General features: G+C 40.7%; 1 protein-coding gene across 1 annotated transcript in view; it reads left to right on the forward strand.

Annotated features, from left to right (window-relative positions):
- NEO1 (neogenin 1) overlaps positions 1-17,200 on the forward strand; it is a 212,546-nt gene that overhangs the window by 179,608 nt on the left and 15,738 nt on the right. Inside the window, exons 21-25 of the mRNA XM_081831880.1 lie at positions 1,897-2,004; positions 3,496-3,690; positions 4,369-4,401; positions 7,447-7,515; positions 10,427-10,574. Coding sequence (XP_081688006.1) covers positions 1,897-2,004; positions 3,496-3,690; positions 4,369-4,401; positions 7,447-7,515; positions 10,427-10,574 — 553 coding nt within the window. The remainder of the gene's footprint in view (positions 1-1,896; positions 2,005-3,495; positions 3,691-4,368; positions 4,402-7,446; positions 7,516-10,426; positions 10,575-17,200) is intronic.

Consider the following 17,200-nt stretch of genomic DNA (forward strand, 5'->3'; position numbering starts at 1 on the left):
CTGTCATTAATCCTGCTTTATTGCTAAATTGAGATAGAAAAAGTGAAGTGACCTGCTCTTCACCAAGCCTCTGCCAACGCCATGCTTGCTAGAGCCTCAGAACTTTACCAGGGAACCTGAAAGCTGCCCCAGCAGCCTTCTTACAACCAGTTAGTATCTGGTAAAATCCCATTGGGGCAGCCTAAGGGATTTTGTCTGTAAGTAAACATGAAACATAGACGACACCTAGGGCGCCTGGGTGGCTCAGTTGGTTAAGCGACTGCCTTCGGCTCAGGTCATGATCCTGGAGTCACAGGATCGAGTCCCGCATCGGGCTCCCTGCTCCGCAGGGAGTCTGCGTCTCCCTCTGACCCTCCTCCCTCTCATGCTCTCTGTCTCTCATTCTCTCTCTCTCAAATAAATAAATAAGATCTTTAAAAAAAAAAAAAAAAAAAGATAAAAGACACCTAGCAAATTAAGGGGAAAGCAGGCTTGTATCCAAGTTTGAGATTTTGTTTGCCTTTTGCTCATTTGTAGGTCTGCTCTTCTACCTCTCGTACTTTTCTAGCATGGGGATATGTGTGACCATTGGGAGCCCTTCCCTTCCAGCCTCCTATGGCTTTTTTCTCCTATATATAAATAATGAAAAAATGGAGCTAATCAAGTCTCTCCAGACTGGGCCTGGCCCTAATGTCTTTTTGTCTCCTGCGCAGTTGGTTGGACTTCCTACAGGGAAAAGGGGTTGGATCTGGAGAGCTTAGAAATAACAGTGCATAAAAGTTTAAATGGACCTTGAGTTTTCTTTCTTTGCTAGTTTTAAGAATATCTTTTTGCTTCATTCCAATCCATTAGTTAATAAATAATACTGTGTATTTTCTTAGGATGTCTGCATTTCACCAGGCTTCCTTCCATTTTATGCTAGGAAGATTCCAGTATTTTAGGAAGAGAAGAGTAAATTTAAGGATGTACTTAATTTGCTCATTTCTCTACTAGTACATTAAAAGTTATCAGCCATAACATGGAAATAAAAGAAATGCAGTGTTGTTTTCATTGTTGGTGTTGTTTCATAACAGCTTTGCATTTCAGAGCAATAATCTCAAATAGTTGGCAGTGCAAACTTAAAAACAGCAATTTGTAACTCATTTATTCTTTGAGGGAATAGGGGATTTCAAACATTATATTTTGTTTGGAGAGCCAACTGTAAGTGAAAGAGAAAATTATTTTACACTTGAAAATATTCTAACAAAATAATCCAAATTTGGGGAGGGGGGAGTCATCTTGGGCAAATTACATAACTTTTTTCATTGTCAATGCCCTGCTCTGTCAAGCAGGGATAGTGGTAACTGCCTTTTGAGTTGCCATAAATATTAAGTGAAATACTATTTATAAAATGCCTGGCATAATGTAGATACTTGGTAACTAACTACAGAGGTCTTTTGATTTCCTTACCTAAGAACCCTATAAATCCCTGTCCTTCAGCCCAAGATACCAATTCTATATCCTCATAGTATGGTGTTTTTTCTTTGGTACTTGGCATATTCTTCTTCTTCTTTTTTTTTTTTTAAAGATTTATTTATTTATTTAATAGAGAGAGAGACAGCAAGAGAGGGAACACAAGCAGGGGGAGTGGGAGAGGGAGAAGCAGGCTTCCCGCTGAGTAGGGAGCCCGATGCGGGGCTCGATCCCAGGACCCTGGGATCATGAGCTGAAGGCAGACACTTAACGACTGAGCCACCCAGGCGCCCTGGCATATTATTCCTTGTATTGGATCTGTTTATAGGTAGACTATGAGTTCTTTGAAGCCAGGAGGCTTTAGCTTTTTTGTCTTATACTTCTTATTGTACCTTATAAAAGGAAAGTGTTGTAGAAATGAAACTGGAATGGACAGGAATTATTGAAAGTCTTATTATTTTGTAGTTCCTACTTCTCCACCCAAGGATGTGACAGTTGTGAGTAAAGAGGGAAAACCTAGGACGATAATTGTAAATTGGCAACCTCCCTCAGAAGCCAATGGCAAAATTACGGGTAAGATGCCTTTGAGTGTGTATCTGTTCTCTGTTCCAGTCGGGCAGAAGCATTCCAGCCCAGTACTGTGTGGTTGGGAGAAGTGGGAGTCCAGAGTTGGCTTGATCATTTTATGAGGCGCAAGGAGTCACGATGGTCCTTGAAAGTGGACCAAGGGGGTGCTGTTTGCTCATATTAACGTAAACATGAATTGCCAGTTGGTTGTTCTGACTCACTGAGTGAAAGTCTGATGGGTGTTGTTACATTAGACAGTCTTTGGCTACAGTGGGACCTTTTGGACATACTTATTTTCATCAGAAAAGCTGTTCTTCTCTGCCTCTGACTAAATAATCACCTTGGGAGTTAAAGAACCTGCCTCATTCTACAGGGTGTAGTACCCAGTAAATACAGATTCATCTCTTTTAACCTGAAGCCCCAAAAAGTTCATTAGACATTTAATTCCGTTTTTCCCCCAGGCCTGCTACTTCAGCTTCCTGTGCTCTAACACTAGAGTTAGAAGTTTGAATTGGCCTAGGCCTTTGAAGGGGCCTGGGATTTTTCCTTGGACTTCCAAAGAACTTTCCACAGTAGAGGACACTATGCTTTCCTCAGCTTTATCAGGGAGGAAAGCCTGATAGCCTGGGATTTAGCTGTTAATTATTCTCCTTGGAACCTCTGCTCCATGTAGGTGTATCCTGAGGAACAGGAGTTTGCTTTCTGATGTTCCTTTGTATGAATAAGGAAACTGAAAGCATTTCTTAATATTGTCCTGCTTCAGCTTGCAATTAGAATTCCTTCCCATAAATCCCTGGTGTCATTTTTTAGGTTTTTGAACTTGCCTGTTCTGTAAAAGAATGAAGCATGACTTGGATTACATTTTATTTTGTCTTCAAAAACCAGTAATGATGCCATCAGTGCATTTTTGTGCTGTGTAGGTCAAGTAGGCATGTGGGTGTCTGTTCTTGCCTCAAACATGGAGACTGAGTGCCCCCTGGTGGGAGTATCAGGTGATGTTTCACTGTGACTTCACCCACTTCAAGTCTGGGAGAGCTTTAATAAAGGTACTGCCCACATCCCCAGGTCTCCCAGGAGTTTTTCTTCTGGGAAATCACATTGCTGAGCGCTAAACAGCACGTTGGGCCAGTGTCGGTTTTCAGAAGTGCATTATTTTAATCGTAGACCCTTGATGGGTACATTATTCAAATATTAAGATGTTGAAATGATTGGATTGTTTTCCTTATATTTCTTAGCTTCTGAGAGTTCTTAACCCTATATTATTATCATAACTACTTTTATTGCTTCAACTACGGAAATAGATGATAACTTGTAACCTGGCACTGTTGAAATTGTGGTTTTCTCTTTATGATGTTCAGTGTAGCATTTTGAATGCATTTTACTGTTGGTCTTTAATCAGTAAGTGGTTCTCTACTTGTATATGCTATAACAGATATCTTTATTGACTTAAGAAAAGGTAGGAATAAGGTATCTTTTCTCATCTCCTCCTTTGGACAGGTTACATCATATATTATAGTACGGATGTGAATGCGGAGATACACGACTGGGTTATTGAGCCTGTTGTGGGAAACAGGTTGACTCACCAGATACAAGAGTTAACACTTGACACACCGTACTACTTCAAAATCCAAGCCCGAAACTCAAAGGGCATGGGGCCCATGTCTGAAGCTGTCCAATTCAGAACACCTAAAGGTAAATCTCCACTAAACAGCATTTTATTCTATGTCTCTTTAGTGGGGCAGTGCTTGCACATATCACTTTAGCATATAGAGACTATGGAGACTATAATATAAGAAGCCCTGATGATGAGCTTATGAGCCACAGTGTGAACATTTATCTCAAAATGATCCCTCACCCACCCATTGACCACCAAGTCAGTGCTCCCTAGGTTACTGGCCTAACCATACCACAAACAAGGCTGTTCAAGGCAGATGGATTGCAGTGATCTCAGAGTTTTTACCAGTCAGATCAGATGTGATTCTCTTGGTTCTCAGGTAGAGTAATAGCATGTTATTGTGATGGATGATTCCCTTTCAACACATGCAGGCTCTTAACCTGAAAGGCTTATTCGTGGACCTCTGTAGAGAGAAAGACACTAACAGGGGAGCTCTGAAGAAAACTCTAGATAAGAAAGTGAAGGTAAAGTACTGAACCAAGTGAGCCTAGGAATAAAATTTAGTTGGGGACTGAGTATGTGGAAATGTAGAAACCATGTATGGATTTCTTTTCTGTTAGTACTGAAAATAAGACTCGATTTGTTTGGAAGTTTGTGGGGTTTTATTTTTTTTCCTTTAAAAATTCTGCCTGTCCCACCTTCAAAGCTTGTGATCCTTGCTCTTGTTTTTTCTCCCCCTGTGCTTGGCCTGTTAGCGGACTCCTCTGATAAAATGCCTAATGATCAAGGTAAATCAGTAGATGGCCTCTCTCTCCTTTCCTCTCTTTTGTGACCTATTATTATTAGCTTTTTGTTGTTTTTGTTTCTTTTTTTTTTTTCCTGAAAATCAGTCCTGTATGTTAAAATCCACATTATTCATTGGCCAAAGTGGAGTTGAGTCCATGTTTGTGGCACTTGGGGTATCTGAAAAGCTGGGGAGTCGACTTAGGGGCTAAATAGGCAAGGGAAAAACTGAGGAGAGTAAACGGAGTTCTGCAGTTGTGGATTGGCCTTAAGTGTGGGCCAGTTTGTCCTCTGTGCTAAGATACTGAAATTCTGTAACAGTGATAGGCAGACCAGTATGAGAACAAGCATACCAATTTGTCATATTTGTAGCATCTAGGATCGCATTAGTATCTCTAAATGAAAGTTGTAATCAAATTCAGCAAATACCCTATTTTCCTCCCCTCACCAAGAATCCACAGACTTACCCTACTGAACTGTGTGATTATCTGTGACAAAATTAGTGCTATTTATTCTGTTAAATAAGCTTAATTCAGAGCTCTTTTTCTGTTTCTTCCCTTAAATATATCTGCTCGTTTTAAAAGAGATAGAAACAATTTAAACTGGAAACTCAGGAAGTACAGGCTTCAGTGTCACCATTCTCGAAATTGTCTGTCAACGTAGTTTCTCCACTGTTACTGCTGTGGTGAAGAGGTAACTGGACTGCGGTTTTCATCTCTGGGGAGTCAGCTAGAGTTGGTATGTGTGGAAGTAAAGTTGATGGTTGCTTTCAAGGTTTAAGAGTAGTCTTTAGAAATAAAAAGTCTTGGGGTGCCTGGCTGGCTCAGTCGGTGGAGCGTGCAACCCTTGATCTTGGGGTTGTGAAATTGAGCCCCATGTTGCAAGTAGAGATCACTTAATAAAATCTTTAAAAAGAAGACGAAAGAAAAGGTCTTTGGATCTCGTTAATGGCAGGGAAGAGTCAGAACTTGAGGTTGCATGTTTCAGGGCTTTGGAAATGTATTTGCACTCAGTGAGTCTTTTGTTGTATGTTGGAGAAACTGTAAACGTGCTTGTGTGTATGTGTAAGGCGCCCTAGTGATGGTAGACATTCTGACTTAAGTGGGAGAACAGAAAAATAACAATACTGTGTATGCACAGAGTATAAATGTGCTCATTGTTTTTCCTGCACTTCACTGGATAAGCCAGAGTGCAAGTCTTAACTTGCACCACACCTCTGGCCTTTAAAATTCTTTACCCATAGCTCTTTTTGGTGTTTGGTTAATCCTTGGAATTTCTTCTTCATAGGTTATGTTTAAAAGCAAAAATGCTGGGAAATAGAGGAATTAAACCAACCAGTTTATTGGCAAAGTATATTCTTTGGCAATTATTTACATAATATGATAGTTGGGCTTACATGTGGCTACCTGAAAAATAAGCACCCTTAAGTCTGAAGAGCCTTACAAGGGCTCAGTCATCTCCTCCAACTAGACTTCATCCCAGTGAAAAGAACAACTGGAATCCTATCATAGGCTATGTGCCATTTGGGAACAATGATGGCCATGGAAGTGAGGGGATAAAGGAACAAGTGTGGACAACTGAAAAGGGATTGGGGACTGAGTTAAATATGCCCTTTAGGACACCCAACAACTTCTGTTACTTTGGGAGTTTTGAGCTTCTGGAAACAGAAAACATTGTTTTCATCTCTCTATTTATTCTGTTAAATGAACTATATATAGAAATACTCAGAATTTAATTTTTCATTTAGTCCAACTCTGATAATTTATAGAAGTACTTGACATTGGCTGTAATGTTTTATAGAAACATTTTATGCATTTCTAGTCAAGCTTTATTTGTAGAAATAATTATTTATAAGTGTTTTCTGAAGCTTCATGCTCTGTGCCTCTGCAAAGGGGAAGGTTGTATTCTTCCCTAAAGATTTATTATGTATGTAATAATAGCAGCTAATATTTGATGAACATTTGCTATGTGTCAGGCGGTATTCAAAATATTTTATAGGAGTAAGTTTCCTTTTAATCCTCAATACATTTTTGTGAAGTAGATACCATTATTATCACTGCTTTACGATGAAGAAACTGAGACCCAAAGATAATAAATGACTTGCCAGAAGTCAAGTACATGATAGGCCAGTATTCAAGTGAAGGCAGTGTGCTATATTAACCATGAGGAGCAGCTTTGACTTTGCAATTCTTTCAGACTTCTTCAGGAGGACTCCAAACCTTGGACTGATGGATACCTTTGCTATATTGGGAACGGGTTCCTTATATTTGCTTTACCCAAGCCGCTTTTTCTATAAATGTGAACAAAGAATATGGATTACTGAAAAGCTGATCTTTGTGTTTTATGAAATCTGTTTGTGAGGTGGTCCCAAGCCTAAGATCTGCAGCCTCACTCATTGTATTTTATGACAGTGGATTAGGAGAGAGTGTCCTCGGTGAGCAACAAGAGGGGAGACTTTGTTTTTCCATGCTTGGGTATTTGGGTAACTGAGCAGGAATCGAGAACCCAATTTGAACTTCCACGTGTCTTCTTGCTACTGCTTAGGGTATCTTTATATTGGAAAAGGCAACTTTGTAATTTGAGGAAAAAATCCAAACACTACTGACACCTACTAGGAGATCAATGTAGCCGGGTCCTTTGGAAAAGCCCACTTCTGTAATGCAGAAGCCAACCTAACTGGGCCCTTGGTTCCTTTTCTGAGAGAAGCTACTTTTGCCATAAGTGCTCTGAGCGGTCTTGCAGGAACTGTTTCCTGGGCGAGAGAAATGGGTGTGTTCCCACCTTACGAACAGCAAGTGGCAGTCTAGTTCCATGCTAGATACAGCGTGGACCGAGAGTGTCAGCCTTTCAGATGCCTCATTGCATAGAAAGCTATACCTTAGTTTGCTTTGCACAGCCTATTTTGTCCCCTGTTGTTTATGTGCTACTTCATTTTCTCATGGACAGAGTAGACTGAAAATATTTTTTTGTAGAAAACACTCACTAGCTGTGAAGTGGACTCATCACACCAATGGCTTGAGTCATTACTGACATGATTTCTTCTCCTTCAGCCTCAGGTTCTGCAGGAAAAGGAAGCCGGCTGCCAGACCTAGGATCTGACTACAAACCTCCGATGAGTGGTAAAGTCTTTCTTATGGCTTTTTTGGCCCACTGTGGGCATGACGTGGTTCCGCTTGAATCTCGAAATGTCTTTTGTAGCTTCTTTGTGGTGGGTTGTAGCATGTTAACCTATTTCCTTTTATTTAGTAGTTACCTTTAGGCATTTTCTGGCAAAAATTTGCTGAATTACTGCAAACCCATTCACTATAAGATCCATAAATAAAATTATTTCTCCACATATCCAACTTTAATAAGATTAATTCTAAACAAATCAGTCTTTTGCCCACTGCCTGCCTCTAGAAAAGAATTAGAATCTTGCTCTCAAAAATAAACTCTCTAATAGGATTATCCATCACCTAGAACAAGCCAAAGAAATGCTTTAGAATCATGACTTTCTCCCCATACTGCTTACCACAGTGTTTTAATTTGGGAATTCTAAAAAATTCTTCCCACTCTCCTAGCCAGCTTAAGAGCTGGTGCCTTCTAATTCCTTAATGATGGCACCTACTTCTCTACAGACTTCACTGTTTATAAGTTACTTTCACACCTGAAATTACATTTGATCCTCATAACACTGAAGCACGGAGAACAGATATTCCCGTTTTATACATTAAGAGACTCAGTGGTGGAGAAGTAATGTGCCTGGATCCACCCACTAATTATGGAAGTCCTGGAACCAAAATCCAGATTTCTGACTCCTGATTGTGACTTTTCCACTATCACACGCAGCCTAAAAGGCCTGGGGTTCTGTACCAGATGTGGGAATCTGAGTCCTGGCCTGAGTTCTAGGACTGCGCTTTTCCTCCTGGGATGTGTGTATTATATTTATGTGCTGTCCACAGTATAATACTCAAGGCTCTGAGAAGAGCAGTTGTTTCCTTGTCTTTCATTTATACATTCATTCGTTCACATGTGTTTATAAAGGTTCAGGTTCTATGTAACAGGCTATGTATGGAAGCAAAAGGAGTAACAAAGCAGCTGACAGAGAAAAGGGAAAGCTTCATAGAAGAGGAGGTGTCTGACCCAGATATGAAAGGATGCGTGGAAGATGGCTAAATGTCACGGGGCAGGGGGGTTGAACATTTCGGGAAGCACCAACAGCACGTGCAAATGCATGGCAGCAAAAAACAGCCGGCTCTCTCCAGGGATCACACTGCCTGGAGACAGGCTAGGGATTCTCACATTAGAGAAGGTGGTAGGTTAGAACCAGCCTGCCAAAAGCTCAGGTACCAGAGCTATGAAATGTGAGCTTCATCCTGCACATAACACGTGTAAGACGCCTTGTACCACAGGCGAACTGTGACCTCCATTTATTGAGTACCAAGTGTAATTACTCTGGTGAATGAAGAAGGAGTTGGGGCTGAGATGATGATGTCAGAGAGAGTGGTTAAGAAGCTGTTGCAGCAGTCCAGATGAGGCTTGAGTAGTGGCCTGTCCTAATGTCCCCAGCAGGACATGCTCCCGCGGCAGATCGTTCCTACCCTGTCTTCCATGGGAGCTTTTGGTCCTCTCAGAAGTTAGAGGTCAAATGCAGTTAAGTGGGAATTCATCTCTGGAAGGAGTTGCCGCCACCACCTCTGCTGTCCCCACACCCCAGCTCCCCAGCCTCTGATTTGCAGTGCCTGCCCCGCCACACACCCTACCCAGTAACTCAGCACTGCTGTTAATAAAAGGTGTATGGAAAGCCCCAGTATGGTCTAATTTTACTGGCCCCTAGTTCTGTAGTCTTTCCCAAATATAAAAATGTTGTATTATTAAAGGTCGGTATGGACAATTTAAGTTGTCTGTCTGCTTACTTTTTTCTCAGAAATGAGGAATAAAAATGATTGAACCAAATGGAGAAGAATAAGCTCTTAAGCCCTCCTAAATCAGCCCAGATTTAGCACTGTGCTTAGATGTAGCCAATAAAAATCATACAATCAGAAGTTGGAAGGTCAGCTAATGCAGTGTTACGGAAGGGGTTCCCACAATAAGTATACTTTGAATTAGATCATAAGTTTATAAACCAGGGTTGTACTTAGGAATCACTTTAGGAGCTTTTCTAAAAAACAGATTCCCAAGCCATAGCTTCATCTTAGGAATTTCTTCCACAATCTCCCAGAATGGTAGAATGATTCTTCTTAAACACTTGTAGAAACTAAACACTCATTACTTTGTAAGGCAGCCCATCCATTATTGTACAGATCTGACTATTGTATAGGAGAGAGAGAATAACTGGAAGGAAAGACATCAGCTATCTATGGTATCATATCCCCTCTTTTTATTTTTTTCATAGCACTTATTACTAGTAATTTCTTACTTGTTTATTTTCTGCCCCTACCCCAGCAGTCACATCCTTGTTGTACACTGTTGCATCCCTAGTACCTAGAACAATGCCTGGCACATAGTAACTACTCAGTAAATATTTGTCAAATTAATGCATATGTACAGACCTACTTTTCCCTGAAGCTGAATAAGAGAATTAACTTTGCAAAGACTATATTTATAAAAGCAGACTGTATTTTTCAAGTAGTTTTTGTGATCTCAGACATCTATATGTGGGGGAAAACTTTAGCTTTCTATGACTGTACATTTTTTAAATGCTTTTGAAAGTCAGAAAACTAAATTATTTACAAATGGTGCTTTATAAGACAAATGTATGCATAATATAACATAAGACACTGGGGCAGGTGGAGGGGCAGACCCTTTATTTGTCCAAGTATAATGTTCAGTATAATTCGAGAAGCTTTTACTGAACACCAGCTTTGTGCAAGGCACTGTGTTAAGAACTGTACATAGTGCATAAACTTGGCTCTCCAGATTACACGAGACACTTGTATCCAAGGCAACGAGTTTATTACAGAGACTCTCACATGAAGTTTCCATACTCTTGAGTGTATGCATTTGTGGAATTCTCGAACACTAACAAATGCACCGGTTTTCCCTCTACAGGTAGTAACAGCCCGCATGGAAGCCCCACCTCTCCCCTGGACAGTAGCATGCTGCTGGTCATCATTGTTTCGGTTGGCGTCGTCACCATTGTGGTGGTTGTGGTCATCGCTGTCTTTTGCACCAGGCGCACCACCTCTCACCAGAAAAAGTAAGGAGCCCCAAATGTAGCCCATGATTTTTGCTATCTATTCTTTTGCTCCTCTGTGACTTCTGTATTTGGAGTTGTACAAAGAGATAAAACATACAGTACAGTTTACCCTTGAACAATGTGGGGATTAGGGGGCTGACCCCCCCATGCAGTCAAAAATCTGCATATAAATTTTGACCCCCAAAATTTAACTACTAATAGCCTACTAGTGACAGAAAGCCTTACTGATAACATAAACTGTTGATTAACACCTATTTTGTGTGTTGTATATTATATATAACATATATACATATATGTATAATATATGTATATTATATACAAAATATATATATATTGTATTCTTACAAAAAAGCTAGAAAAAAGAAAATGATTAAGAAAATCATAAGAAAGAGAAAATACATTTACAGTGCTTTACTGTATTTATCAAAAAGAGTCCACACATGGATACCAAGCACATACCCTCACCCTGGCCCTCCTAACACTAATCCTAGATCTGAAAAGTGAGTTCCTGAACACATGATAAGAAAAGCTGAGAAGCAACCTAGTTATTCTGGAGAAGACCCCAAATATTTAAGAATTGGTGATATTTCTGAAAATGGGTATAAAGGTAAAGATAAAAACAGAAGGAACAATTGAATATCTATTTAAAGAGTATTTAGAGCCCCAAATCCCTTCCTTGCCTCAGCCCAGTAGATGGCAGCCATGTCTGTTCCTACCCAAGCAGAAGTCTGGGGTTTTATTCTCTGGCGAGATCTCTGAACTGTAGGATATTAGGCACATACACTAACCCAAACCCTAACCAATAAATGTAACCCTCCAGAGAGGTCTCTGAATTGCAGGATATTAGGTACATACCCTCACGCTGGCCCTAACGCTAACCCTAGATATGAGGGGGGAAATGGTATATGATGTGATAGTTATATATACAATGGAATATTACTCAGCCGTATAAAAGAGGGAGATCTTGCCATTTGCAACTACATGGATGGAGCTAGAGACTATTACTAAGTGAAATTAGTCAGAGAAAGACAAATACCATATTTTTCACTCGTTTAGAATTTAAGAGACAAAACAAATGAGCAAAGGGAAAAAAAGAAACAGACTCTTAACTCTAGACACTGATGGTCACCAGGGGGGAGGTGGGTGGGGGGATGGGTGACATAGGTGAAGGGGATTAAGGAGTGCATTGTTGTGAGGACTGGGTAATGTATGGAAGTGTTGAATCACTTTATTGTACACCCCAAAATAATATTACACTGTATGTTAACTAGCTGGAATTTAAAAAAAAAACTTTTTAAAAAGTCGGTGTGTAAGTGGACCCCCATTGTTCAGTCCCATGTTGTTCAAGGGTTAACTGTACGTGAAAAGTGATGTTTTAAATATTTTTAAGGGAAATGCAGAATGGTTCTTCCTGTAAATGTGGATCAGTGTTCTGGCAGGAAGGAGATGCACACTCAAGAGGGGTGGAAGGAAGTTTAATGAAGAGACCATTTACAGAGTCATAGACGGGGTTAGGAGACAAGGCAGAGACGTTCAAGGACCAGCAGCCATGATAGGCCACTGTCACCCTTAGGCCTGAAAGGGCAAGAGGTCTTTCTGAAGAAGAGAGAGCTGTGTTCAGAGGTCTGAAGCAGTAGGAGAAGGCTTGACAGGAGCTGGGTGTGGTGGGAGGAAGGTGGACTCTGCCAGCCCCTTAGCCCCACAGGGAGGGGACAGGATAAAAACACCTCCTACTCTCCAGTCTCTTGCCTGTTTCTTCAGTTGGCCAAACCCATCGGAAGCTAGGAGCAGGGTTGCCAAGTAAAGCAGACAGAGGTCATTTAACTCAACCTCTCGAGTCACAGAGCCAAGTAGAGAATAGATCTGCCAAGGGAAGTGGACTGTGTCTAGCCCAGCCTTGCCGGTAGCTGTTTTGGAGTACTGTTTGTATATGCACAAGGTGAACCAGATGCACAGGAGGAGTTTATGGGCATTCTTACAGGCTTTTTCACTGCACAAATGCTACCTGAAATGGAAGAAGACCACAGATCTTTAACTCTACATCTAAGTTTAAGAATATTTTCCAAAGGGCGCCTTGGTGTCTCAGTTGGTTGAACATCTGATTCTTCATTTCGACTCAGGTCATGATCTCAGGGTCATGAGATTGAGCCCCACGTCAGGCTTCATGCTCAGTGCAGAGTCTGCTTGAGTTTCTCTCTCCCTCTTACTCTGTTCCTCCCCCCACCCCCTGCTCCATGTGTGCTCTCTCTCTAAAATAAATTTTAAAATCCATTAAGAAAAAAGAAAAGAATATGTTTCAAGAAGTGCTACCAGGTGTGGAAGTTGAGGTTAGGACTGGCAGGGACAGGTTGGGGGTCAGTGGGGAGATACTGATTTAGTGAATAAGAAAGGCTCATTTATAATGAGGGGTCGAATGACTGCCAGCTCTGAACTCCTCTAGGATATTGAGAGTTGTGGTAATTGTCTAGAGCAAATAGCGAGGTGCTTCAGTTATAATACTGCTTGATAACAGCCTATGCTCCTAAACTTGAGAGAGTCCCTGACCCTAGACCACTTTCAACTCACATATAGTATCTGGCCAGCGAGACAGATACCAAAAAAATAAAAAGATTCCTGAATTACCCCTAATAGCAAAAAACACCTGTGGGCAATAAAATGACTTTAATTGCTGTATCCTAAAAGATCATAAAATGGAGATATTGCTCCATAAAAGAGAAATACAAGTTCATGTCAGTGTTTGTGATTATCCCTCAGACTTGGTCTGCCCAAGGCAAGATGCATGTGTTCAAAACACATTTGTTTGTTTTCATATAGACAAGTACAGACTACCCTGTTGCTGCCTCTAGTGATGGCCTTGTCATTTGGTGTTACGTGAGGCTTTTAATCTTTCTTTCCAAACAAAATAGCTTCCTATAGCTTGTGTTGCATCTCTTTTCCAAGGCAATGGCCGTGGGGGGGGGGGGGGGGCTCCTTTATAAGCTTCCTGATCCCTGCCTCTTACACCTTTCCCTGCCTCCTTTTGATTATGGAAAACTGTTTCTCTTAAACGTGTCAGCAATGATGTTATTTCTACTCTAGAACTTGTCTGCAAGGTTCTTTGTTCAGCATTTCAAATGTACCTACTTTTATGAACTTGGTTTTATATCTAGTTTCAGAAATCTTGATCTCTTTATTTAAACGAATCTAAAAAAAAACAAAGTGATGGAATTCCTTAGTGCTTTGGGGGATTTAAAATTCAAAATAAATAAAAAATAAAGTACTTCTTCAGATTGGGAGGTAGAAAACTGAGTTGGTAATAGGCTCTGTACTTTGAATCTGCAAATCCTACAGATTTGAGTCCTTTTGCTTAAAAGAATTTTGTCGAGTCTTCATGGGACTTTCCCTCTCCCTCTCTCAATGACCATCTTTCCAGGCGTTCCATGAACCACTGAAAAATATGTGTGAGGTTTTCTTAATACTTTTTTTCCTCTCTGATACCTGAAGTGCCTCCCATTTCAATTGTAGGGGCTTATAGACTCTTTTTTTTTTTTTTTAAAGATTTTTATTTATTTATTTGACAGAGAGAGAGACAGTGAGAGCAGGAACACAAGCAGGGGGAGTGGGAGAGGGAGAAGCAGGCCTCCTGCCGAGCAGGGAGCCCGATGTGGGACTCGATCCCAGGACCCCGGGATCATGACCTGAGCCGAAGGCAGACGCTTGATGACTGAGCCACCCAGGCGCCCGGGGCTTATAGACTCTTACAGACTCAAAGTTGACCGAGCATTTAGGGCCTAGCCCTTCGTTGCTTCTCAACACGTTCCTCATTAGCTGCCTCACCCTCAGCAGGTGAGAACTACCTCCGTGTACCATCGTGTGATCCAAAAACTTCTTCAGTATACTTCCTCCTACCGGAAGCCAGTTCTCCATTTATCCTCTGGATCTCAGTGGCTCTCATCTTTCTAAGACCTTATACTTGCTGTTACCCCCTCCAGCACAGCTAACATTTCACTCTCTTGGCTTTGTCCCTTCAGCAGGCAAGTGTGTTCACACCTCTTTCATCTTAAGAAATCATTATAATTATAACGCTACTGCATGGTTCTCGGCTGTTTACAAACCCGTCTTTCCCTTCACCACACAGTTTCTTGATTACGATATACACTCGTCCATTCTTTCATTGCCTACTTATGCTTCAGTTCTTGTTAATCTGGATTCTGCTCCTACCACTTTACCAAAATTGCTTTTGCTGAGATTTGATGACCTCCATATTGTTAAAGCCAGCAGACTTTTTTTGAATTTTACTTTATTTTATTATGTTATGTTAGTCACCATACAGTACATCATTAGTTTTTGATGTAGTGATCCACGATTCATTGTTTCTGTATAACACCCAGTGCTCCATGCAATATGTGCCCTCCTTAATACCCATCACTGGGCTAACCCATCCCCCCATGCCCCTCCCCTCTAAAACTCTCAGTTTGTTTCTCGGAGTCCATAGTGTCTCATGGTTCATCTCCCCCTCTGACTTACCCCCCTTCATTTTTCCCTTCGTTCTCCTAATGTCCCCCATGCTATTCCTTATGTTTCACAAATAAGTGAAACCATATTACAATTGACTTTCTCTGCTTGACTTATTTCACTTAGCATAAACTCCGGTCCCATCCATGTTGATGTAAAAGTTGGGTATTCATCCTTTCTGATGGCTGAGTAATATTCCACTGTATATATGGATCACGTCTTCTTTATCCATTCATCTGTTGAAGGGCATCTCGGCTCTTCCCACAGTTTGGCTATTGCGGACATTGCTGCTATGAACATTGGGATGCATGTGGCCCTTCTTTTCACTACATCTGTGTCTTTGGGGTAAATACCCAGTGGTGCAATTAATGGGTCATAGGGTAGCTCTATTTTTAATTTTTTGAGGAATCTCCACACTGTTTCCCAAAGTGGCTGTACCAACTTGCATTCCCACCAACAGTGTAAGAGGGTTCCCCTTTCTCCACAACCTCTCCAACATTTGTTGTTTCCTGCCTTGTCAATTTTTGCCAGTCTAACTGGTGTAAGGTGGTATCTCAGTGTGGTTTTGATTTGTATGTCTCTGATGGCTAGTGATGTGAGCATTTTTTTCATGTGTCTGTTAGCCATTTGTACGTCTTCTTTTGAGAAGTGTCTGTACATGTCTTCTGCCCATTTTTTGACTTGATTATTTGTTTTTTGGGTGTTGAGTTTGAGAAGTTCTTTATAGATCGTGGATATCAGCCCTTTGTAGTGTCATTTGCAAATATCTTCTCCCATTCTGTGGGTTGCCTCTTTGCTTTATTGACTGTTTCCTTTGCTGTGCAGAAGCTTTTTATCTTGATGAAGTCCCAGAAGGTCATTTTCACTTTTGTTTCACTTGCCTTTGGAGATGTATCTTAAAAGAAGTTGCTGTGGCCGATGTCAAAGAGGTTACTGCCTATGTTCTCCTCTAGGATTTTGATGGATTCCTGTCTCACACTGAGGTCTTTCATCCATTTTGAGTTTATCTTTGTGTATGGTGTTAGAGAATGATTGAGTTTCATTCTTCTGCATGTGGCTGCCCAATTTTCCCAGCACCATTTATTGAAGAGACTGTCTTTTTTCCATTGCATATTTTTTCCTGCTTTGTGAAGATTATTTGACCATAGAGTTAAGGGTCCATATCTGGGCTCTCTATTCTGTTCCATTGATCTCTGTGTCTGTTTTTGTGCCAATACCATGCTGTCTTGGTGATCACGGCTTTGTAACATAGCATGATCTAGCAATGTGATGCCCCCAGCTTTGTTTTTCTTGTGCAACATTTTGGCGATTTGGGGTCTTGTCTGATTCCATACAAATTTTAGGATTGTTTGTTCCAGCACTTTGAAAAACGTCATTGGAATTTTGATTGGGATGGCATTGAATGTATAGATTGCTCTGGGCAGCATAAACATTTTAACAATGTTTATTCTTCCGATCCATGAGCATGGAATGTTTTTCCATCGTTTTGTGTCTTCTTCAATTTCTTTCATGAGTGTTCTGTAGTTGCTAGAGTATAGATCCTTTACTTCTTTGGCTAGGTTTATTCCAAGGTATCTTATGGTTTTGGTGCTGTTGTAAATGGAATTGATTCTCTAATTTCTCTTTCTACAGTTGCATTGTTAGTGTATAAGAAAGCAACTGATTTCTGTGCATTGATTTTGTATCCTGCCACATTACTGAATTGCTGTATGAGTTCTGGTAATTTGGGGGTGGAGTCTTTTGGGTTTTCCACGTAAAGTATCATGTCATCTGCGAAGAGAGAGAGTTTGACTTCTTCTTTGCCAGTCTGAATACCTTTTATTTCTGTTTGTTGTCTGATTGCTGTTGCTAGGACTTCTAGTACTATGTTGAACAACAGTGGCAAGAGTGGGCATCCTTGACGTGTTCCTGATCTTAAGGGAATGGCTATCAGCTTTCCCCATTGAGGATGATGCTCACTGTGGGTTTTTCATAGATGGATTTTATGAAATTGAGGAATATTCCCTCTATCCCTATACTCTGAAGAGTTTTAATCAGGAAAGGATGTTGTATTTTGTCAAACAGCAGACACTTTTTAGTCCTTGGCTTAATCTCTCAACAATATTTAATTCAACTACTCCTTCCTTCTTGAA

This window comes from Leptonychotes weddellii, chromosome 9 (genome assembly GCF_054177405.1).
Source record: "Leptonychotes weddellii isolate Sample4059 chromosome 9, ASM5417740v2, whole genome shotgun sequence".
NCBI lineage: Eukaryota > Metazoa > Chordata > Mammalia > Carnivora > Phocidae > Leptonychotes > Leptonychotes weddellii.